This window comes from Phyllobates terribilis, unplaced genomic scaffold, assembly GCF_046119375.1.
Source record: "Phyllobates terribilis strain yellow unplaced genomic scaffold, ASM4611937v1 Scaffold_9__5_contigs__length_417890890, whole genome shotgun sequence".
NCBI lineage: Eukaryota > Metazoa > Chordata > Amphibia > Anura > Dendrobatidae > Phyllobates > Phyllobates terribilis.
In genome coordinates this window covers 197613421-197638589 of record NW_027362769.1, presented here as the reverse complement: position 1 = coordinate 197638589, position 25169 = coordinate 197613421, and the positions used below count along the sequence as shown (strand labels likewise).

Here is a 25169-nt window from a genome sequence, read left to right as displayed (position 1 = left end):
ATCTTATCATGTATCTGTGTATACAGGGAGTTCCCCCTAGTGGTGGCTGCAGACACAATCTTCTCATGTATCTCTGTATACAGGGAGCTCCCCCTAGTGGTGGCTGCAGACAGAATCTTATCATGTATCTCTGTATACAGTTAGCTCACTCTAGTGGTGACTGCAAACAGGATCTTATCATGTATCTCTGTATACAGGAAGTTCCCCCTAGTGGCGGCTGCAGACAGAATCTTATCATGTATCTCTGTATACAGGGAGCTCCCCCTAGTGGTGACTGCAGACAGGATCTTATCATGTATCTCTGTATACAGGGAGGTCCCCCTAGTGGTGACTGCAGACAGAATCCTATCATGTATCTCTGTATACAGGTAGCTTCCCCTAGTGGTGGCTGCAGACAGGATCTTATCATGTATCTCTGTATACAGGGAACTCCCCCTAGTGGCGGCTGCAAACAGAATCTTATCATGTATCTCTGTATACAGGGAGCTCCCCCTAGTGGTGGCTGCAGACAGGATCTTATCATGTATCTCTGTATACAGGGAGCTCCCCCTAGTGGTGGCTGCAGACAGGATCTTATCATGTATCTCTGTATACAGAGAGATCCGTCTAGTGGTGACTGCAGACAGGATCTTATCATGTATCTCTGTATACAGGGAGCTCCCCCTAGTGGAGGCTGCAGACAGAATCTTATCATGTATCTCTGTATACAGGGAGCTCCCCCTAGTGGTGACTGCAGTCAGAATCTTATCATGTATCTCTGTATACAGGGAGCTCCCCCTAGTGGTGACTGCAGACAGGATCTTATCATGTATCTCTGTATGCTGAGAGCTCCCCCTAGTGGTGACTGCAGACAGGATCTTATCTTGTATCTCTGTATACAGAGAGCTCTCCCTAGTGGTGGCTACAGACAGAATCTCATCATGTATCTCTGTATACAGGGAGCTCCCCATAGTGATGACTGCAGACAGGATCTTATCATGTATCTCAGTATTCAAGGCGCTCCCCCTAGTGGTGGATGCAGATAGGAACTTATCATGTATCTCTGTATACAGGGAACTCCCCCTAGTGGTGACTGCAGACAGGATCTTATCATGTATCTCTGTATACAGGGAGCTCCCCCTAATGGTGACTGCAGACAGGATCTTATCATGTATCTCTGTATACAGGGAGCTCCCCCTAGTAGTGGTTACAGCCAGGATGTTATCATGTATCTCTGTGTACAGGGACCTCCCCCTAGTGGTGGCTGCAGACAGTATCTTATCATGTATCTCTGAGTACAGGGACCTCCCCCTACTGGTGACTGCAGACAGGATCTTATCATGTATCTCTGTATACAGGGAGCTCCCCCTAGTGGTGACTGTAGACAGGATCTTATCATGGATCTCTGTATAAGTGAGCTCCCCCTAGTGGTGGATGCAGACAGAATCTCATCATGTATCTCTGTATACAGGGAGCTCTCCCTAGTGGTGACTGCAGACAGGATCTTATCATGTATCTCAGTATACAGGGAGCTCCCCCTAGTGGTGGCTGCAGACAGGATCTTATCATGTATCTCTGTACACAGGGAGCTCCCCCTAGTGGTGACTGCAGACAGGATCTTATCATGAATCTCTGTATGAGGGAGCTCCCCCTAGTGGTGACTGCAGACAGAACTTTATCATGTATCTCAGTATTCAGGGAGCTCACACTAGTGGAGGATGCCGACAGGATATTATTATGTATCTCTGTATACAGGGAGCTCCCCCTAGTGGTGGCTGCAGACAGAATCTTATCATGTATCTCTGTATACAGGGAGCTCCCCCTAGTGGTGGCTGCCGACAGGATATTATCATGTATCTCTGTATACAGGGACCTCCCCCTAGTGGTGACTGCAGACAGGATCTTATCATGTATCTCTGTATACAGGGAGCTCCCCCTACTGGTGGCTGCCGACAGGATATTATCATGTATCTCTGTATACAGAGAGCTCCTCCTAGTGGTGGCTGCAGACAGGATCTTATCATGTATCTCTGTATACAGGGAGCTCCCCCTAGTGGAGGCTGCAAACAGGATTTATCATGTATCTCTGTATACAGGGAGCCCCCCCTAGTGGTGACTGCAGACAGGATCTTATCATGTATCTTTGTATGCAGGGAGCTCCCCCTAGTGGTGACTGCAGACAGTATCTTATCATGTATCCCTGTATACAGGGATCTGCCCCTAGTGGTGACTGCAGACAGGATCTTATCCTGTATCTCTGTATACAGGGAACTCCCCCTAGTGGTGACTGCAGACAGAACTTTATCATGTATCTCAGTATTCAGGGCGCTCCCTCTAGTGGAGGCTGCAGACAGGATCTTATCATGTATCTCTGTATACAGGGAGCCCCCCCTAGTGGTGACTGCAGACAGGATCTTATCATGTATCTCTGTATACAGGGAGCTCCCCCTAGTGGTGACTGCAGACAGGATCTTATCCTGTATCTCTGTATACAGGGAGCTCCCCCTAGTGGTGACTGCAGACAGAACTTTATCATGTATCTCAGTATTCAGGGCGCTCCCCCTAGTGGTGGATGCAGATAGGATCTTATCATGTATCTCAGTATTCAGGGAGCTCCCACTAGTGGAGGATGCCGACAGGATATTATCATGTATCTCTGTATACAGGGAGCTCCCCCTAGTGGAGGCTGCAGACAGGATCTTATCATGTATCTCTGTATACAGGGAGCTCCCCCTAGTGGAGGCTGCAGACAGGATTTTATCATGTATCTCTGTATACAGAAACCTCCCCCTAGTGGTGACTGCAGACAGGATCTTATCATGTATCTCTGTATACAGGGAGCTCCCCCTAGTGTTGGCTGCCGACAGGATATTATCATGTATGTCTGTATACAGAGAGCGCCTCCTAGTGGTGGCTGCAGACAGGATCTTATCATGTATCTCTGTATACACAGAGCTCCCCCTAGTGATGACTGCAGACAGGATCTAATCATGTATCTCTGAATACAGGGAGCCCCGCCTAGTGGTGATTGCAGACAGGATCTTATCATGTATCTCTGTATACAGGGAGCTCCCCCTAGTGGTGACTGCAGACAGGATCTTATCATGTATCTGTGTATACAGGGAGTTCCCCCTAGTGGTGGCTGCAGACACAATCTTCTCATGTATCTCTGTATACAGGGAGCTCCCCCTAGTGGTGGCTGCAGACAGAATCTTATCATGTATCTCTGTATACAGTTAGCTCACTCTAGTGGTGACTGCAAACAGGATCTTATCATGTATCTCTGTATACAGGAAGTTCCCCCTAGTGGCGGCTGCAGACAGAATCTTATCATGTATCTCTGTATACAGGGAGCTCTACCTAGTGGTGACTGCAGACAGGATCTTATCATGTATCTCTGTATACAGGGAGGTCCCCCTAGTGGTGACTGCAGACAGAATCCTATCATGTATCTCTGTATACAGGTAGCTTCCCCTAGTGGTGGCTGCAGACAGGAACTTATCATGTATCTCTGTATACAGGGAACTCCCCCTAGTGGCGGCTGCAAACAGAATCTTATCATGTATCTCTGTATACAGGGAGCTCCCCCTAGTGGTGGCTGCAGACAGGATCTTATCATGTATCTCTGTATACAGGGAGCTCCCCCTAGTGGTGGCTGCAGACAGGATCTTATCATGTATCTCTGTATACAGAGAGATCCGTCTAGTGGTGACTGCAGACAGGATCTTATCATGTATCTCTGTATACAGGGAGCTCCCCCTAGTGGAGGCTGCAGACAGAATCTTATCATGTATCTCTGTATACAGGGAGCTCCCCCTAGTGGTGGCTACAGACAGAATCTCATCATGTATCTCTGTATACAGGGAGCTCCCCATAGTGATGACTGCAGACAGGATCTTATCATGTATCTCAGTATTCAAGGCGCTCCCCCTAGTGGTGGATGCAGATAGGAACTTATCATGTATCTCTGTATACAGGGAACTCCCCCTAGTGGTGACTGCAGACAGGATCTTATCATGTATCTCTGTATACAGGGAGCTCCCCCTAATGGTGACTGCAGACAGGATCTTATCATGTATCTCTGTATACAGGGAGCTCCCCCTAGTAGTGGTTACAGCCAGGATGTTATCATGTATCTCTGTGTACAGGGACCTCCCCCTAGTGGTGGCTGCAGACAGTATCTTATCATGTATCTCTGAGTACAGGGACCTCCCCCTACTGGTGACTGCAGACAGGATCTTATCATGTATCTCTGTATACAGGGAGCTCCCCCTAGTGGTGACTGTAGACAGGATCTTATCATGGATCTCTGTATAAGTGAGCTCCCCCTAGTGGTGGATGCAGACAGAATCTCATCATGTATCTCTGTATACAGGGAGCTCTCCCTAGTGGTGACTGCAGACAGGATCTTATCATGTATCTCAGTATACAGGGAGCTCCCCCTAGTGGTGGCTGCAGACAGGATCTTATCATGTATCTCTGTACACAGGGAGCTCCCCCTAGTGGTGACTGCAGACAGGATCTTATCATGAATCTCTGTATGAGGGAGCTCCCCCTAGTGGTGACTGCAGACAGAACTTTATCATGTATCTCAGTATTCAGGGAGCTCACACTAGTGGAGGATGCCGACAGGATATTATTATGTATCTCTGTATACAGGGAGCTCCCCCTAGTGGTGGCTGCAGACAGAATCTTATCATGTATCTCTGTATACAGGGAGCTCCCCCTAGTGGTGGCTGCCGACAGGATATTATCATGTATCTCTGTATACAGGGACCTCCCCCTAGTGGTGACTGCAGACAGGATCTTATCATGTATCTCTGTATACAGGGAGCTCCCCCTACTGGTGGCTGCCGACAGGATATTATCATGTATCTCTGTATACAGAGAGCTCCTCCTAGTGGTGGCTGCAGACAGGATCTTATCATGTATCTCTGTATACAGGGAGCTCCCCCTAGTGGAGGCTGCAAACAGGATTTATCATGTATCTCTGTATACAGGGAGCCCCCCCTAGTGGTGACTGCAGACAGGATCTTATCATGTATCTTTGTATGCAGGGAGCTCCCCCTAGTGGTGACTGCAGACAGTATCTTATCATGTATCCCTGTATACAGGGATCTGCCCCTAGTGGTGACTGCAGACAGGATCTTATCCTGTATCTCTGTATACAGGGAACTCCCCCTAGTGGTGACTGCAGACAGAACTTTATCATGTATCTCAGTATTCAGGGCGCTCCCTCTAGTGGAGGCTGCAGACAGGATCTTATCATGTATCTCTGTATACAGGGAGCCCCCCCTAGTGGTGACTGCAGACAGGATCTTATCATGTATCTCTGTATACAGGGAGCTCCCCCTAGTGGTGACTGCAGACAGGATCTTATCCTGTATCTCTGTATACAGGGAGCTCCCCCTAGTGGTGACTGCAGACAGAACTTTATCATGTATCTCAGTATTCAGGGCGCTCCCCCTAGTGGTGGATGCAGATAGGATCTTATCATGTATCTCAGTATTCAGGGAGCTCCCACTAGTGGAGGATGCCGACAGGATATTATCATGTATCTCTGTATACAGGGAGCTCCCCCTAGTGGAGGCTGCAGACAGGATCTTATCATGTATCTCTGTATACAGGGAGCTCCCCCTAGTGGAGGCTGCAGACAGGATTTTATCATGTATCTCTGTATACAGAAACCTCCCCCTAGTGGTGACTGCAGACAGGATCTTATCATGTATCTCTGTATACAGGGAGCTCCCCCTAGTGTTGGCTGCCGACAGGATATTATCATGTATGTCTGTATACAGAGAGCGCCTCCTAGTGGTGGCTGCAGACAGGATCTTATCATGTATCTCTGTATACACAGAGCTCCCCCTAGTGATGACTGCAGACAGGATCTAATCATGTATCTCTGAATACAGGGAGCCCCGCCTAGTGGTGATTGCAGACAGGATCTTATCATGTATCTCTGTATACAGGGAGCTCCCCCTAGTGGTGACTGCAGACAGGATCTTATCATGTATCTCTGTATACAGGGAGCTCCCCCTAGTGGTGACTGCAGACAGGATCTTATCCTGTATCTCTGTATACAGGGAGCTCCCCCTAGTGGTGACTGCAGACAGAACTTTATCATGTATCTCAGTATTCAGGGCGCTCCCCCTAGTGGAGGCTGCAGACAGGATCTTATCATGAATTCTGTTTACAGGGAGCTCCCTCTAGTGTTGGGTGCAGACAGAATCTTATCATGTATCTCTGTATACAGGGAGCTCCCACTAGTGGTGGCTGCAGACAGAATCTTATCATGTATCTCTGTATACAGGGAGCTCCCCCTAGTGGTGGCTGCAGACAGAATCTTATCATGTATCTCTGTATACAGGGAGCTCCCCCTAGTGGTGGCTGCAGACAGAATCTTATCATGTATCCTGTATACAGGGAGCTCCACCTAGTGGTTGCTGCCGACAGGATGTTATCATGTACCTCTGTATACAGAGAGCTCCTCCTAGTGGTGGCTGCAGACAGGATCTTATCATGTATCTCTGTATACAGGGAGCTCCCCCTAGTGGAGGCTGCAGACAGGATCTTATCATGTATCTCTGTATACAGGGAGCCCCCCCTAGTGGTGACTGCAGACAGGATCTTATTATGTATCAATGTATACAGGGAGCTCCCCCTAGTGGTGACTGCAGACAGGATCTTATCCTCTATCTCTGTATATAGGGAGCTCCCCCTAGTGGTGACTGCAGACAGAACTTTATCATGTATCTCAGTATTCAGGGCGCTCCCCCTAGTGGTGACTGCAGACAGAACTTTATCATGTATCTCATTATTCAGGGCGCTCCCCGTAGTGGTGGATGCAGATAGGATCTTATCATGTATCTCTGTATACAGGGAGCTCCCCCTAGTGGTGACTGCAGACAGGATCTTATCATGTATCTCTGTGTACAGGGAGCTCCTCCTAGTGGTGGCTGCAGACAGAATCTTATCATGTATCCTGTTTACAGGGAGTTCCCTCTAGTGTTGGCTGCAGACAGAATCTTATCATGTATCTCTGTATACAGGGAGCTCCCCCTAGTGGTGGCTGCCGACAGGATCTTATCATGTATCTCTGTATACAGGGAGCTCCCCCTAGTGGAGGTTGCAGACAGGATCTTATCATGTATCTCTGTATGCAGGGAGCCCCCCCTAGTGGTGACTGCAAACAGTATCTTATCATGTATCTCTGTATACAGGGATCTCCCCCTAGTGGTGACTGCAGACAGAATCTTATCATGTATCTCTGTATACAGGGAGCTCCCCCTAGTGGTGACTGCAGACAGAACTTTATCATGTATCTCATTATTCAGGGCGCTCCCCGTAGTGGTGGATGCAGATAGGATCTTATCATGTATCTCAGTATTCAGGGCACTCCCCCTAGTGGTGGATACAGATAGAATCTTTTCATGTATCTCTGTATACAGGGAGCTCCCCCTAGTGGTGACTGCAGACAGGATCTTATCCTGTATCTCTGTATACAGGGAGCTCCCCCTAGTGGTGACTGCAGACAGGATCTTATCCTGTATCTCTGTATATAGGGAGCTCCCCCTAGTGGTGACTGCAGACAGAACTTTATCATGTATCTCAGTATTCAGGGCGCTCCCCCTAGTGGTGGATGCAGATAGGATCTTATCATGTATCTCAGTATTCAGGGCGCTCCCCCTAGTGGTGGATGCAGATAGGATCTTATCATGTATCTCTGTATACAGGGAGCTCCCCTTAGTGGTGACTGCAGACAGGATCTTATCCTGTATCTCTGTATACAGGGAGCTCCCCCTAGTGGTGACTGCAGACAGAACTTTATCATGTATCTCAGTATCCAGGGCGCTCCCCCTAGTGGTGGATGCAGATAGGATCTTATCATGTATCTCTGTATACAAGTAGCTCCCCCTAGTGGTGACTGCAGACAGGGTCTTATGATGTATCTCTGTATACAGAAACCTCCCCCTAGTGGTGACTGCAGACAGGATCTTATCATGTATCTCTGTATACACGGAGCTCCCCCTAGTGGTGACTGCAGACAGGATCTTATCATGTATCTCTGTATACAGGGAGCTCCCCTTAGTGGTGACTGCAGACAGGATCTTATCCTGTATCTCTGTATACAGGGAGCTCCCCCTAGTGGTGACTGCAGACAGAACTTTATCATGTATCTCAGTATCCAGGGCGCTCCCCCTAGTGGTGGATGCAGATAGGATCTTATCATGTATCTCTGTATACAAGTAGCTCCCCCTAGTGGTGACTGCAGACAGGGTCTTATGATGTATCTCTGTATACAGAAACCTCCCCCTAGTGGTGACTGCAGACAGGATCTTATCATGTATCTCTGTATACACGGAGCTCCCCCTAGTGGTGACTGCAGACAGGATCTTATCATGTATCTCTGTGTACAGGGAGCTGCCTCTAGTGTTGGCTGCAGACAGAATCTTATCATGTATCCTGTATACAGGGAGTTCCCTCTAGTGTTGGCTGCAGACAGAATCTTATCATGTATCTCTGTATACAGGGAGCTCCCCCTAGTGGAGCTTGCCGACAGGATCTTATCATGTATCTCTGTATACAGGGAGCCCCCCCTAGTGGTGGTGACTGCAGACAGGATCTTATCATGTATCTCTGTATACAGGGAGCTCCCCCTAGTGGTGACTGCAGACAGAATCTTATCATGTATCTCTGTATACAGGGAGCTCCCCCTAGTGGTGACTGCAGACAGAACTTTATCATGTATCTCATTATTCAGGGCACTCCCACTAGTGGTGGATACAGATAGAATCTTTTCATATATCTCTGTATACAGGGAGCTCCCCCTAGTGGTGACTGCAGACAGAACTTTATCATGTATCTCAGTATTCAGGGCGCTCCCCCTAGTGGTGGATGCAGACAGAATCTTATCATGTACCTCTGTATACAGGGAGTTCCCCCTAGTGGTGGCTGCAGACAGGATCTTATCATGTGTCTCTGTATACAGGAAGCTCCCACTAGTGGTGACTGCAGACAGGATCTTATCATGTATCTCTGTATATAGGGAGCTCCCCCTAGTGGTGACTGCAGACAGAATCTTATCATGTATCTCTGTATACAGGGAGCTCCCCCTAGTGGTGGCTGCAGACAGGATCTTATCATGTATCTCTGTATACAGGGAGCTCCCCCTAGTGGTGACTGCAGACAGAATCTTATCATGTATCTCTGTATACAGGGAGCTCCCCCTAGTGGAGGCTGCAGACAGAATCTTATCATGTATCTCTGTATACAGGGAGCTCCCCCTAATGTTGGCTGCAGACAGGATCTTATCATGTATCTCTGTATACAGGGAGCTCCCCCTAGTGGTGGCTGCACACAGAATCTTATCATGTATCTCTGTATACAGGGAGCTCCCCATAGTGGTGACTGCAGACAGAACCTTATCATGTATCTCTGTATACAGGGAACTCCCCCTAGTGGTGACTGCACACAGAATCTTATCATGTATCTCTGTATTCAGGGAGCTCCCCCTAGTGGAGGCTGCAGACAGAATCTTATCATGTATCTCTGTATACAGGGAGCTCCCCCTAATGTTGGCTGCAGACAGGATCTTATCATGTATCTCTGTATACAGGGAGCTCCCCCTAGTGGTGGCTGCAGACAGGATCTTATCATGTATCTCTGTATATAGGGATCTCCTCCTAGTGGAGGCTGCAGACAGGATCTTATCATGTATCTCTGTATACAGGGTACTCTCCCTAGTGGTGGCTGCAGACAGGATTTTATCATGTATCTCTGTATACAGGGAGCTCCCCCTAGTGGTGACTGCAGACAGGATCTTATCATGTATCGCTGTATATAGTGAGCTCCCCCTAGTCGTGGCTGCAGACAGAATCTTATCATGTATCTCTGTATACAGGGAGCTCCCCCTAGTGGTGGCTGCACACAGATTCTTATCATGTATCTCTGTATACAGGGAGCTCCCCCTAGTGGTGGCTGCACACAGAATCTTATCATGTATCTCTGTATACAGGGAGCTCCCCCTAGTGGTGGCTGCAGATTTGATCAAGACACTGATCTGACCACCTTGGAGATGCATTATCTGAACAGGAATTTCTTTGAGAGTTCTGAATATTTAGATTGCGGCTCCTTATGTCCATTATTAATGAGATCCAGAGGAGAAGGTTCAGATGATTATAGGTACATATCTCTCTGATGCCGGTGTTTAATGTTTTTGTAACAGAACTGGATCTGGAGAAGGAACTTTCTGACTTCAGAGAAGGTTTTTGCAACCTGAGATGTCTTGAGGGGTCCCACTCTCAGTGGCTATTTAGTGGAGGTACAGAGGAGTCTGTTGTGGAGTCGGATGTCGAGCAGGTGATCCACAGCCAGAATGCAACCTCCGTGACTGCTGGGTCCTTGCTGGTGGTTTTAGAGGAGAAGATCCATTTTATTGAAGCCAAGAACATGGAGCTGAACATGAGAATCGGCAACATCACGTTGTCAGCAGGTAAATAGGGGCATGGTGGCGCGCGTCGGTGCTTGATCTGTGTCCTGCACTGCTGCTCCTCACAGCACTTCCCTCTTCTGCTGAATTAAAGTAGTTGTTTCACATGATGCGTTTCGGCTCTTCGTGGGTCCTTTACAAATGTAGAGTTCGCTAGACGAGACCTCATGAACATATTCATCGGCATGAAATAACCGTTAACATTTAACGGGCTCCTGTCCCTATGGTTCCTGCAGCGACCTTGAGTATTTCGCTTTTTTAATCTACCATTAGTTTATTGCTACAATCTAAACTATTTTCTAATATTCTTGAATTAAAAAGTCCCCACCATTCCCTCGCCATGCTATCTTCCTGCTTTTACAACTTCCTTTTTGCTGATGCTTTGTTTGAGTTTTCCAAAACATGCTGGGAGCCTCAAGTGAAGCGTCATCAGGGGGCAGAGGCTGCGGTCACTGCGATATCCTCTGCCCCCCACCCCACCTCCCTCCGAAATGAAGCATCATCCGTGACTTCAATTCCCTGGGCTGGGCTTGTCCCTGCGCGATGTGCACACTGACAGTGCGCTCTCTGTTGCAGGCTCAGATCAGCTCAGATCAGCAGTAACGAGTCGGCACCAGAGCGCACTGTCAGTGCACGTTGTCAGAATACCCGCAAGTGACGTCACTTGATGTGAGCCGATGAGCGAGCGTGCTGGGACACGCCCAGCCCCAGAAGTCACTGATGATGCTTAATTTCAGGAATTGGGCAGGGGCCTCTGCCACCTGATGACGGCTAGTTTGGGTATCCCTACATGCAATGGGGATTCTGAAATGAACAGTCATCAAAAAGGAAGTGGTAGAAAAAAAATAGAGCAGTTATGTAGTGTAGTGAGGGACAGATAGGGACTTTAATTAAAAGTATATTAGAAAATAGATTAGATTATGACATTAGAATGTCAGAGAAAAATTTAAATCCATACAGATATCTCCGGAGAGGGGACATATCACCCTCACATTTGGACATATGGGATTATAGTGGGGGAAGTGAGAGCTGACACTTTGACCTCAATTGAAGTAGGGCCCCCTCCAGCAACCTTGGTAATTACAGTGGGAGATTTACTCTGGGACGAAGACACAAAGACTGGTTTATTTATAATAATAATAATAATAATAATTTTTGTTTATATAGCGCCAACATATTCCGCAGCACTTTACAATTAAGCAGAGACATATACAGACAATACATTCAGTTTAAACAGTTACATTAGGAGTGAGGGTCCGGCTGCTCGCTCTACAAGGAAATGGGGGGACACAATAGGTGATCAGTGATTGTTATTTCAGGTCGGTAATTATAATAAATAGGGATTTTCATATAAATCTGTATGATCCGGTCATCAGCCAGTATAAGTGCAATACTCAATTACCGAGTGCAGTTATCGTGTGCATGGAGGGTGTGGAGACAGATGAACAGTAGGGAGCAGATTCTGAATAGTATTTAGGAGAGAACAGGGGAAAGTTAGTTTTTTGAGTTGAGGTGGTCGGCTTGTTTAAAGAGATGGGTTTTTAAGGCGCGCTTGAAGACATCGGGGCTAGGCATCAGTCCGATCATCTGGGGTAGAGCATTCAAGAGAACTGGCGCAGCACAAGAGAAGTCTTGCAGACGGAGGTGCGAGTTTCGGATTATGGGGGATGTTAGTCTTAGGTCATTTGTAGAACGGAGGGCACGTGTAGGGCAATAGACTGAGATGAGAGAGGAGATATAAGGTGGTGCAGAACTGTGGAGAGCTTTGTGGGTGAGAGCAATGAGTTTATATTGGACCCTGTATTGAATGGGTAACCAGTGTAATGACTGGCACAAGATGGAGGCATCGGTGAAGCTGCTGGACAGAAATACGACCCTGGCTGCTGCATTCAGGACGGATTGGAGAGGAGGAGTAAGTTTGGTAAGAGGGCGACCGATCAGAAGAGAGTTGCAGTAGTCCAGACGAGAGTGAATAAGAGACAGTAAGAGTTTTTGCAGTTTCCAAATTGAGAAAAGATCGGATTCTGGAGATGTTTATAAGGTGACAAGAGCGAGTGAGTGATTGAATATGGGGAGTAAAGGAAAGGTTAGAGTCGAATATGACCCCCAGGCAGCGGGCGTGCTGCTGGGAGTTATGGATGAACCCTCCAAGGTAATTTCGATGTTAGGTAGAGTTAGGTTAGTAGAGGGGGGAAACATGAGGAGTTCAGTTTTGGAGAGATTCAGTTTAGGATGGAGGGAGGACATGATGTTAGAGACAGCAGACAAACAATCCTTGGTATTTTGTATTAGGGTAGGGGTGATGTCAGGGGAAGAAGTGTATGATTGGGTGTCGTCAGCATAGAGATGATACTGGAACCCAAATCTGCTGATTGCTTGTCCAATAGGGGCAGTGTATAGAGAGAAGAGGAGGGGGACTAGGACTGAGCCCTGCGGACCCCGATAGTAAGGGGACGAGGAGAGGAAGAGGAGCCGGCAAAAGATACAGTGAAGGAGCGGTCAGAGAGGTAGGAGGAGAACCAGGAGAGAGCGGTGTCCTTGAGGCCTATAGAGCGGAGCATAGAGAGGAGGAGCTGGTGATCCACAGTGTCAAATGCTGCAGAGAGATCCAGGAGATCAGCAGGGAGTAGTGACCATTAGATTTAGCTGTTAGTAGATCATTAGAGACTTTAGTGAGGGCAGTTTCAGTGCAGTGTAAGGAGCGGAAACCGGATTGTAGAGGGTCGAGGAGAGAGTTATCTGAGAGATAGCGGATTAGACGGGAGTGGACCAGGCGTTCCAGGAGTTTAGAGATGAATGGCAGATTAGAGACAGGTCTGTAGGTTATGATGGCATGTTTAACTGAGGAGGGAAAGATACCTGACGAAAGAGAGAGGTTAAATATTTTAGTCAGGTGAGTGGTGACCACCGGTGAGAGGGACTGCAGGAGATGTGAGGGAATGGGGTCACTGCTGCAGGTTGTAGGTCGAGAAGAAGCAAGGAGCTGGGTAACTTCTTCTGTGACAGGCTCAAAGATGGCTAGTGAGCTTGAAGTGCGGCAGTGAAAGGGATCCAAGCACTGAGGAGATTGGGCTGAGATGCCCTGATGGATGTGGTTAATTTTTTCTAGGAAATAAGTGGCCAGATCCTCCCCGCTGAGGTTGGTGGTGGGGGCCTGTGCTTTAGGTTTCAGGAGGGAGTTTAAGGTTTCAAAAAGTTGTTTTGGGTTAATAGATAGTGAAGTGATGATGGTGGTGAAGTAGGATTGTTTGGCCAGATGAAGAGCAGAGTTATAGGTTTTGAGCATGAATTTATAGTGGATGAAGTCCTCTGCTAAAAGAGATTTTCTCCACTGACGCTCGGCACACCTTGAGCAACGCTGAAGAAAGCGTGTTTGCATTGTGTGCCAGGGCTGCCGTTGTCTGTGTGGGATCTTTCTGCGAGTAGAAGGTGCTGCTTCATCTAGGGCGCTCTGCAGTGTACTATTGTAGTGTGACAATGCTAAGTCTGGACAGGAGACGGAGGAGATGGGGGCTAAAGATGTGTGGAGATTGTCTATAAGCTGCTGGGTATTAATGGTACGTGTGTTCCTATAAGTGTGGTAAGTGGGGGTTTCCCGGGTGAGGAGACCGTTACTGGCAGAGAAGGAAAGAAGGTTGTGGTCCGAGAGCTGGAGAGGGGAGTTAGTAAAGTCATGCAGCGAGCAGAGACTGGAGAAGACCAGGTCCTGAGTATTCCCATCTTCATGTGTAGGAGAGTTAGTAAGCTGTGAGAGGCCGAATGAGGAGGTTAGAAAAAGTAGATGAGAGGCAGATTGGGAGAGGGGATCATTGATGGGGATGTTAAAGTCGCCCATGATGAGGGTGGGGATGTCACAGGATAGAAAGTGAGGAAGCCAGGTGGCAAAGTGATCCAGGCACTGGCGGGAGGAGCCTGGAGGGCGATACACAACCGCCACTCGCAGGGAGAAGGGTTTGAAGAGTCTGACGTGTGGACTTCAAAGGAAGGAAGCATAAGTGAGGGACCTGGGGGGGGTGTGACCTGGAAAGAACATTGTGATGAAAGGAGCAAACCAACATCTCCACCCTGGTTTTTGTTTATTCAGAAGCAGAAAAGTGTGCTTTCCAGGCTGGAGCTTCCTCTGATAAAAGCACTGGTCTCCAGACTTTTTGCAGCCAGTAGGTCAGTGATGAATATTGGGGTTTGCATCTATCTGATATTTTTGTGAAAATATATTTTCTGCGTCGTAGTGAAGGGATGAACATAACGCATTCACTCACATCACCGTAAGGCCACCTTAACAACGGTCAGATGAATGGTGCTATCCACACCATGTTTCTTCTCTTTAGACTGGTAAAATCGAGATAACAAACATGATGACAATATCTACCACCTGGGACCTCCAGGGGTGAAGATATCTTGCAAGTTGAGGATCTCATAAAATTCTAACAGGACTAACACATCCTACAAACAGCTCTCCCATGAGCTAATCTAGGGGAAGTATGTGGGTGTAACCTAGATCTAATAAAAATGAGAGTTTGGGTAACTGTCTTTGTCATTCTGGAAGACATAGTTCACTGTGTGAGTGTCCATTTTCCTAATCAGGGTGCTTCCCAACATAAAGATAAGAATCATTCCTGCAAGCTCAGGTTTAATATTTTTTCTTTTCTTTTTCCTTTTTATTTCATGTAATTGTATATACTGGATTGTTTGTTCCCATTTTGTATCATCTTTAAATATATTTATAAACCCTGCCTATCTTTCTGGATTAAATATAAAATGTAATAGCTCCATTCTTCTTGCTCTGTAAACTGCACCCCTGAGGCCATACACTACTTGTAACAGGTGTCCAATTGGCCTGTATAAACAATTGGTGGTGCTAGCTAGTAGTTCATTTTTTGTTATTGCGGAGCTTGTAGTGACTGTACGGGGAATATATAGAAAAGGGAAAAAAAAGAATTTGATACAATAGAATAACAGAACTTTGGTTCAGAAACCTTTGTTTGCAATTACAGAGGTCAGACGTTTCCTGTAGATCTTGACCAGGTTTGCACACACTGCAGCAGGGATTTTGGCCCTCTCCTCCATACAGATCTTCTCCAGATCTTTCAGGTTTCGGGGCAGTCACTGGGCAACATTGAGTTTCAGCTCTGGGTTCAGGTCTGGAGACTGGCTAGGCCACTCCAGGACCTTGATATGCTTCTTACGGAGCCACTCCTTAGTTGCCCTGGCTGTGTGTTTCAGGTCATAGTTATGATGGAAGACCCAGCCACGACCCATTTTCAATGCTCGTACTGAGTGTCAGGGATCACCTACACTGGACGACACCGGGGAGATCACACAATATCTCAATGTTGCTGTCATGCTGTCCGTATTTCGTCTGGCGTTGCGAGCACATGATCCAGGCTACTCGCTACGTGGATATCGGCAACCGACCAGTGAGAGTATGGCGTCACACCTCTGGGTTCCAAAGCATGGAATCCATGTTTACTACCCCGTACCGTCACTGTCAGCTTCACAATAGCCCGATTATTATTATTCTCTGCAACCACCGTCCAGATTTGAAATATAATAAAGGCCTGTGTTTTGGTAGCGTATATGGCTTTGGGAGAGGGAACGATTACAGGACAAAAGAAACAGAACTATTAAATTTTATATTTAATCCAAAAGGGAATCAGTGTTTAGGAAAAATATATACAAGGATATTACAAAGGAGACATTAAAATACATAGGCAGATACATAAAATAAACAGGATAAAAGAAGACAACTTGCGCTATAAAGATCGCTGCGACGATTCAATATAGGTGGAGGAGGGGCTCCCCAGTTGATTTGAGCGTTATCGAACGCGACTCGTTGCTTAAAATCCTTATACCCCCATAGCAATGAGTGCTCCTCTAATGTCCATGGGTTCTCTTATACCTAAAGGAGATCTGTCCACATGCCCCTTGTGGTGACATCAGGTGGGCCGGTCTCCAGCCTGTACATTTTTATTAAAAACGCTAACTTCTGCGATAACTCATTGCTCGTTGATCGCAGAAGCTTGCAAACGACACCATTTTTCCCTTATGATTTTATCTTCATTTAGGGACCACACATCGCATAGTTGCAGTCTGCTATTCTGGGGTTTTTGCGTTACAGCTCTACAGAGGGGCCTACGACTATGAAAAACTGAGCATCTTGTTTCTTAGCTGTCCCTGCCACCAAAAATATGGGTCCCGTTATTGTCAGAATTACGGAACATCAGTTATTCCATATTTCATATATGGCTAGAGATCTCTTTTTTCTAAGCTCGGGAAAGCAAACCTTCTCAGTTACAGACAAATTATTGCAATCCTGCCACTAATTACCTCCTGCATCTTTCAGGGACAAGATGCTTGCATTCTAAGTTTCTTGGTGGCACCTCCAGGCTGTCACTTGTTTGTGTAAGCTCTTACTTATGGCTGTGTTAATTGGGGCCCTGTGCTAGAATTTCCATGGAGACAGCTTGGCATTGACAAAAGAGAGAAATGGTCAATATATCCATGTCAGTGAAACATGGAAGAACATTTTCCTGACATCAATATCTCCCTGACACTGAGGGAAGGAGGTTGTTGGCCAAAATCCCGCGATACTTGACCCCATCCATTCTCCCTTCAATGCAGTGCAGTTGTCCTATCCCCTTTGCAGAAAAGCATGCCCAAAGTATGATGTTTCTCCTCACCATGCTTCACGGTTGGGATGGTGTTCTTGGGGTTGTTCTCATGCTTCTTCCTCCAAACATGACGAGTGGAGTTGATACCATAAAGTTCTATTTTGGTTTCATCTGACCGCATGACCTTCTCTCATGCCTTCACATAGCCACCTTGAGGCCGCGGCCTCGTCCATCCCTCGTTAGCCAATTGCGTAATTGTCCTGTGATTGGAGGTAACGGAGTTGTCTCCCTGACAAACTGGTGGCAAAGCTGGTATCTGTGTGATTTCTCCGGTGTCATCTATGATAAATTGGTAACAGCGGTGGGAGTTGCGCGACCCCCCCCCCACAACTTTTATCCTTGACATTGGGATTTAGAAGGAAAATGGCTTTGTCGGACCACGCCTATAATTTAGAGCTGAAACAAGTCACACAATGTCGTCTTCACTTTCATAAAGAGGTGATAATTTGTCAGAAGAGTGACTGGCCGAATGTCTAATATTGTATGTATATGGAAAGCAAAACCATAACACACGTGCACCCTCAAGATCTGTGCTTCATGGTTTAGTATCTGTGTTAAGCCCTCACTTATCTGAACCTTGTTGGACATCTTGTCATTATCTGGAAGGTGCCCACAGTGTGCCACGTATGTGGATTGTACCACTGTGTGACACATATATACAGTGCCTACAAGTAGTATTCAACCCCCTGCAGATTTAGCTGGTTTGATAAGATGCAAATAAGTTAAGAGCCTTCAAACTGCAAACGAGAGTAGGTTTTATGAACAGAAGCATAAATCTTACAAACCAATAAGTTATGTTGCTCAGTTGAATTTTATTACATTTTAAACATAAAAGTGTGGGTCAATTATTATACAACCCCTATGTTTAATATTTTGTGGAATAACCCTTGTTTGCAATTACAGCTAATAATCGTATTTTATAAGACCTGATCAGGCCGGCACAGGTCTGTGGCGTTATCTTGGCCCACTCCTCCATGCAGATCTTCTCCAAGTTATCTAGGTTCTTTGGGTGTCTCATGTGGACTTTATTCTTGAGCTCCTTCCACAAGTTTTCAATTGGGTTAAGGTCAGGGGACTGACTAGGCTACTCCAACACCGTGACTTTTTCCCTCTTGAACCAGGCCTTGGTTTTCTTGGCTGTGTGCTTTGGGTCGTTGTCTTGTTGGAAGATGAAATTACGACCCATCTTAAGATCCTTGATGGAGGAGCGGAGGTTCTTGGCCAAAATCTCCAGGTAGGCCGTGCTATCCATCTTCCCATGGATGCGGACCAGATGGCCAGGCCCCTTGGCTGAGAAACAGCCCCACAGCATGATGCTGCCACCACCATGATTGACTGTAGGGATGGTATTCTTGGGGTCGTATGCAGTGCCATCCAGTCTCCAAACGTCACGTGTGTGGTTGGCACCAAAGATCTCGATCTTGGTCTCATCAGACCATAGAACCTTGAACCAGTCTGTCTCAGAGTCCTCCAAGTGATCATGAGCAAACTGTAGACGAGCCTTGACATGACGCTTTGAAAGTAAAGGTACCATACAGGCTCGTCTGGAACGGAGACCATTGCAGTGGAGTACGTTACTTATGGTATTGACTGAAACCAATGTCCCCACTGCCATGAGATCTGCCCAGAGCTCCTTCCTTGTTGTCCTTGGGTTAGCCTTGACTCTTCGGACAAGCCTGGCCTCGGCACGGGAGGACACTTTCAAAGGCTGTCCAGGCCGTGGAAGGCTAACAGTAGTTCCATAAGCCTTCCACTTACGGATGATGCTCCCAACAGTGGAGACAGGTAGGCCCAACTCCTTGGAAAGGGTTTTGTACCCCTTGCCAGCCTTGTGACCCTCCACGATCTTGTCTCTGATGGCCTTGGAATGCTCCTTTGTCTTTCCCATGTTGACCATGTCTGAGTGCTGTTCACAAGTTTGGGGAGGGTCTTAAATAGTCAGAAAAGGCTGGCAAAAGAGATCTTTAATCCACACATGTGAAGCTCATTATTCTTGGTGCCTGAACTACTTCTTAATACTTTAGGGGGACCAAACAGAATTCTTGTGGTTTGAGGGGTTGAATAATAAATGACACTCTGAATTAAATTTTAACGTTTTAAAAAAAAAATAATAATTTGCTGCAGTGCATTTCCCACTTCCAGGCTGATCTACAGTACAAATGTCACAATGCCAAGTTAATTCCGCATGTGTCAACCAGCTAAATCTGCAGGGGGTTGAATACTACTTGTACGCACTGTAGATGATGCAATGAGAATAATACTGACACATACACCCAATGTACCGGTCCTCTATTAGTTCCCCTCTGCACTCACAGCAGGGGGGATATGTACTGTGGGGACATCATACTGTGTGTGGGGGGTGTACTGTGGGGACATCATACTGTGTGTGGGGGAATGTACTGTGAGGACATCATACTGTGTGTGGGGGAATGTACTGTGGAGACATCATACTGTGTGTGGGGGGAATGTACTGTGGAGACATCATACTGTGTGTGGGGGGAATGTACTGTGGGGACATCATACTGTGTGTGGGGGAATGTACTGTGAGGACATCATACTGTGTGTGGGGGATATGTACTGTGGGGACATCATACTGTGTGTGGGGGGTGTACTGTGGGGACATCATACTGTGTGTGGGGGAAAGTACTGTGAGGACATCATACTGTGTGTGGGGGAATGTACTGTGGAGACATCATACTGTGTGTGGAGGAATGTACTGTGAGGACATCATACTGTGTGGGGGGAATGTACTGTGAGGACATCATACTGTGTGTGGAGGGATGTACTGTGGGGACATCATACTGTGTGTGGGGGAATGTACTGTGGAGACATCATACTGTGTGTGGGGGAATGTACTGTGAGGACATCATACTGTGTGTGGAGGGATGTACTGTGAGGACATCATACTGTGTGTGGGGGAATGTACTGTGGGGACATCATACTGTGTGTGGGGGAATGTACTGTGGAGACATCATACTGTGTGTGGGGGAATGTACTGTGAGGACATCATACTGTGTGTGGAGGGATGTACTGTGAGGACATCATACTGTGTGTGGGGGAATGTACTGTGGAGACATCATACTGTGTGTGGGGGAATGTACTGTGAGGACATCATACTGTGTGTGGGGGAATGTACTGTGAGGACATCATACTGTGTGTGGGGGAATGTACTGTGGAGACATCATACTGTGTGTGGAGGAATGTACTGTGGGGACATCATACTGTGTGTGGGGAATGTACTGTGGGGACATCATACTGTGTGTGGGGAATGTACTGTGGGGACATCATACTGTGTGTGGAGGGAATGTACTGTGGAGACATCATACTGTGTGGGGGGAATGTACTGTGGGGACATCATACTGTGTGTGGGGGGTGTACTGTGGGGACATCATACTGTGTGTGGGGGATATGTACTGTGGGGACATCATACTGTGTGTGGGGAATGTACTGTGGAGACATCATACTGTGTGGGGGAATGTACTGTGGGGACATCATACTGTGTGTGCGGAATGTACTGTGGGGACATCATACTGTGTGTGGGGGAATGTACTGTGGGGACATCATGCTGTGTGTGGAGGAATGTACTGTGGGGACATCATACTGTGTGTGGGGGATGTACTGTGAGGACATCATACTGTGTGTGGGGAATGTACTGTGGGGACATCATACTGTGTGTGGGGAATGTACTGTGGGGACATCATACTGTGTGGGGGAATGTACTGTGGGGACATCATACTGTGTGTGGGGAATATACTGTGGGGACATCATACTGTGTGTGGGGGGTGTACTGTGGGGACATCATACTGTGTGTGGGGGATATGTACTGTGGGGACATCATACTGTGTGTGGGGGGTGTACTGTGGGGACATCATACTGTGTGTGGGGGATATGTACTGTGGGGACATCATACTGTGTATGGGGAATGTACTGTGGAGACATCATACTGTGTGGGGGAATGTACTGTGGGGACATCATACTGTGTGTGGGGAATGTACTGTGGGGACATCATACTGTGTGTGGGGGAATGTACTGTGGGGACATCATGCTGTGTGTGGAGGAATGTACTGTGGGGACATCATACTGTGTGTGGGGGATGTACTGTGAGGACATCATACTGTGTGTGGGGAATGTACTGTGGGGACATCATACTGTGTGGGGGAATGTACTGTGGGGACATCATACTGTGTGTGGGGAATATACTGTGGGGACATCATACTGTGTGTGGGGAATGTACTGTGGGGACATCATACTGTGTGGGGGAATGTACTGTGGGGTCATCATACTGTGTGTGGGGGAATGTACTGTGGGGACATCATACTGTGTGTGGGGAATGTACTGTGGGGACATCATACTGTGTGTGGGTATGTACTGTGGGGACATCATACTGTGTGGGGGGGAATGTACTCTGGGGACATCATACTGTGTGTGGAGGGAATGTACTGTGGGGACATCATACTGTGTGTGGGGAATGTACTGTGGGGACATCATACTGTGTGTGGGGGGAATGTACTGTGGGGACATCATACTGTGTGTGGAGGGAATGTACTGTGAGGACATCATACTGTGTGTGGGGAATGTACTGTGGGGACATCATACTGTGTGGGGGAATGTACTGTGGGGACATCATACTGTGTGTGGGGGATGTACTGTGAGGACATCATACTGTGTGTGGGGGGAATGTACTGTGGGGAGATCATACTGTGTGTGGGGAATGTACTGTGGGGACATCATACTGTGTGTGGAGGAATGTACTGTGAGGACATCATACTGTGTGTGGAGGAATGTACTGTGGGGACATCATACTGTGTGTGGGGGGAATGTACTGTGAGGACATCATACTGTGTGTGGGAGAATGTACTGGTGGGACATCATACTGTGTGTGGGGGAATGTACTGTGGGGACATCATACTGGGTGTGGAGGAATGTACTGTGGGGACATCATACTGTGTGTGGAGGAATGTACTGTGGGGACATCATACTGTGTGTGGGGGGAATGAACTGTGAGGACATCATACTGTGTGTGGGAGAATGTACTGTGGGGACATCATACTGTGTGTGGAGGGAATGTACTGTGGGGACATCATACTGTGAGTGGGGAATGTACTGTGGGGACATTATACTGTGTGTGGAGGAATGTACTGTGAGGACATCATACTGTGTGTGGGGGAATGTACTGTGGGGACATCATACTGTGTGTGGAGGGAATGCACTGTGGAGACATCATACTGTGTGTGGAGGGAATGTACTGTGGGGACATCATACTGTGTGTGGAGAATGTACTGTGGGGACATCATACTGTGTGGGGGAATGTACTGTGGGGACATCATACTGTGTGTGGGGGATGTACTGTGGGGACATCATACTGTGTGTGGGGAATGTACTGTGGGGACATCATACTGTGTGTGGGGAATGTACTGTGAGGACATCATACTGTGTGTGGGGGGAATGTACTGTGGGGACATCATACTGTGTGTGGGGAATGTACTGTGGGGACATCATACTGTGTGTGGGGAATGCACTGTGGAGACATCATACTGTGTGTGGAGGGAATGTACTGTGAGGACATCATACTGTGTGTGGGGAATGTACTGTGGGGACATCATACTGTGTGGGGGAATGTACTGTGGGGACATCATACTGTGTGTGGGGGATGTACTGTGAGGACATCATACTGTGTGTGGGGGGAATGTACTGTGGGGACATCATACTGTGTGTGGGGAATGTACTGTGGGGACATCATACTGTGTGTGGAGGAATGTACTGTGAGGACATCATACTGTGTGTGGAGGAATGTACTGTGGGGACATCATACTGTGTGTGGGGGGAATGTACTGTGAGGACATCATACTGTGTGTGGGAGAATGTACTGTGGGGACATCATACTGTGTGTGGGGGAATGTACTGTGGGGACATCATACTGTGTGTGGAGGAATGTACTGTGGGGACATCATACTGTGTGTGGAGGAATGTACTGTGGGGACATCATACTGTGTGTGGGGGATGTACTGTGGAGACATCATACTGTGTGTGGAGGAATGTACTGTGGGGACATCATACTGTGTGTGGAGGAATGTACTGTGAGGACATCATACTGTGTGTGGAGGGAATTTACTGTGGGGACATCATACTGTGTGTGGGGGAATGTACAGTGGGGACATCATACTGTGTGTGGAGGGAATGCACTGTGGAGACATCATACTGTGTGTGGAGGGAATGTACTGTGGGGACATCATACTGTGTGTGGAGAATGTACTGTGGGGACATCATACTGTGTGGGGGAATGTACTGTGGGGACATCATACTGTGTGTGGGGGATGTACTGTGGGGACATCATACTGTGTGTGGGGAATGTACTGTGGGGACATCATACTGTGTGTGGGGAATGTACTGTGAGGACATCATACTGTGTGTGGGGGAATGTACTGTGGGGACATCAGACTGTGTGTGTAGGAATGTACTGTGGGGACATCGTACTGTGTGTGGAGGAATGTACTGTGGGGACATCGTACTGTGTGTGGGAGAATGTACTGTGGGGACATCATACTGTGTGTGGAGGGAATGTACTGTGGGGACATCATACTGTGTGTGGGGGATGTACTGTGGGGACATCATACTGTGTGTGGAGGAATGTACTGTGAGGACATCATACTGTGTGTGAAGGAATGTACTGTGAGGACATCATACTGTGTGTGGAGGGAATGTACTGTGAGGACATCATACTGTGTGTGGGGGGAATGTACTGTGAGGACATCATACTGTGTGTGGGGAATGTACTGTGAGGACATCATACTGTGTGTGGGGAATGTACTGTGGGGACATCATACTGTGTGGAGGGAATGTACTGTGGGGACATCATACTGTGTGTGGGGGGAATGTACTGTGGGGACATCATACTGTGTGTGTGGAGGAATGTACTGTGAGGACATCATACTGTGTGTGGAGGGAATGTACTGTGGGGACATCATACTGTGTGTGGAGGAATGTACTGTGAGGACATCATACTGTGTGTGGAGGGAATGTACTGTGGGGACATCATACTGTGTGTGGGGGATGTACTGTGGAGACATCATACTGTGTGTGGAGGAATGTACTGTGGGGACATCATACTGTGTGTGGGGGGAATGTACTGTGGGGATATCATACTGTGTGTGGAGGGAATGTACTGTGGGGACATCATACTGTGTGTGGGGGATGTACTGTGGAGACATCATACTGTGTGTGGAGGGAATGTACTGTGGGGACATCATACTGTGTGTGGGGGATGAACTGTGGAGACATCATACTGTGTGTGGAGGAATGTACTGTGGGGACATCATACTGTGTGTGGGGGAATGTACTGTGGAGACATCATACTGTGTGTGGAGGAATGTACTGTGGGGACATCATACTGTGTGTGAAGGAATGTACTATGAGGACATCATACTGTGTGTGGGGGGAATGTACTGTGAGGACATCATACTGTGTGTGGGGGGTGTACTGTGGGGACATCATACTGTGTGTGGAGGGAATGTACTGTGGGGACATCATACTGTGTGTGGGGGAATGTACTGTGAGGACATCATACTGTGTGTGGGGGGAATGTACTGTGAGGACATCATACTGTGTGTGGGGGAATGTACTGTGAGGACATCATACTGTGTGTGGGGGAATGTACTGTGAGGACATCATACTGTGTGTGTGGAGGAATGTACTGTGAGGACATCATACTGTGTGTGGGGGAATGTACTGTGAGGACATCATACTGTGTGTGGGGGGAATGTACTGTGAGGACATCATACTGTGTGTGTGGAGGAATGTACTGTGAGGACATCATACTGTGTGTGGGGGAATGTACTGTGAGGACATCATACTGTGTGTGTGGAGGAATGTACTGTGAGGACATCATACTGTGTGTGGGGGAATGTACTGTGAGGACATCATACTGTGTGTGTGGAGGAATGTACTGTGAGGACATCATACTGTGTGTGGGGGGAATGTACTGTGAGGACATCATACTGTGTGTGGAGGAATGTACTGTGGGGACATCATAC

The 25169-nt window shown here is 47.5% G+C and overlaps 1 protein-coding gene across 1 annotated transcript in view; it reads left to right on the top strand.

Annotated features, from left to right (window-relative positions):
- The window catches only part of LOC141160917 (uncharacterized), a 339036-nt gene that overhangs the window by 24942 nt on the left and 288925 nt on the right, over positions 1 to 25169 (top strand). Inside the window, exon 3 of the mRNA XM_073645721.1 lies at positions 10205 to 10471. Coding sequence (XP_073501822.1) covers positions 10205 to 10471 — 267 coding nt within the window. The remainder of the gene's footprint in view (positions 1 to 10204; positions 10472 to 25169) is intronic.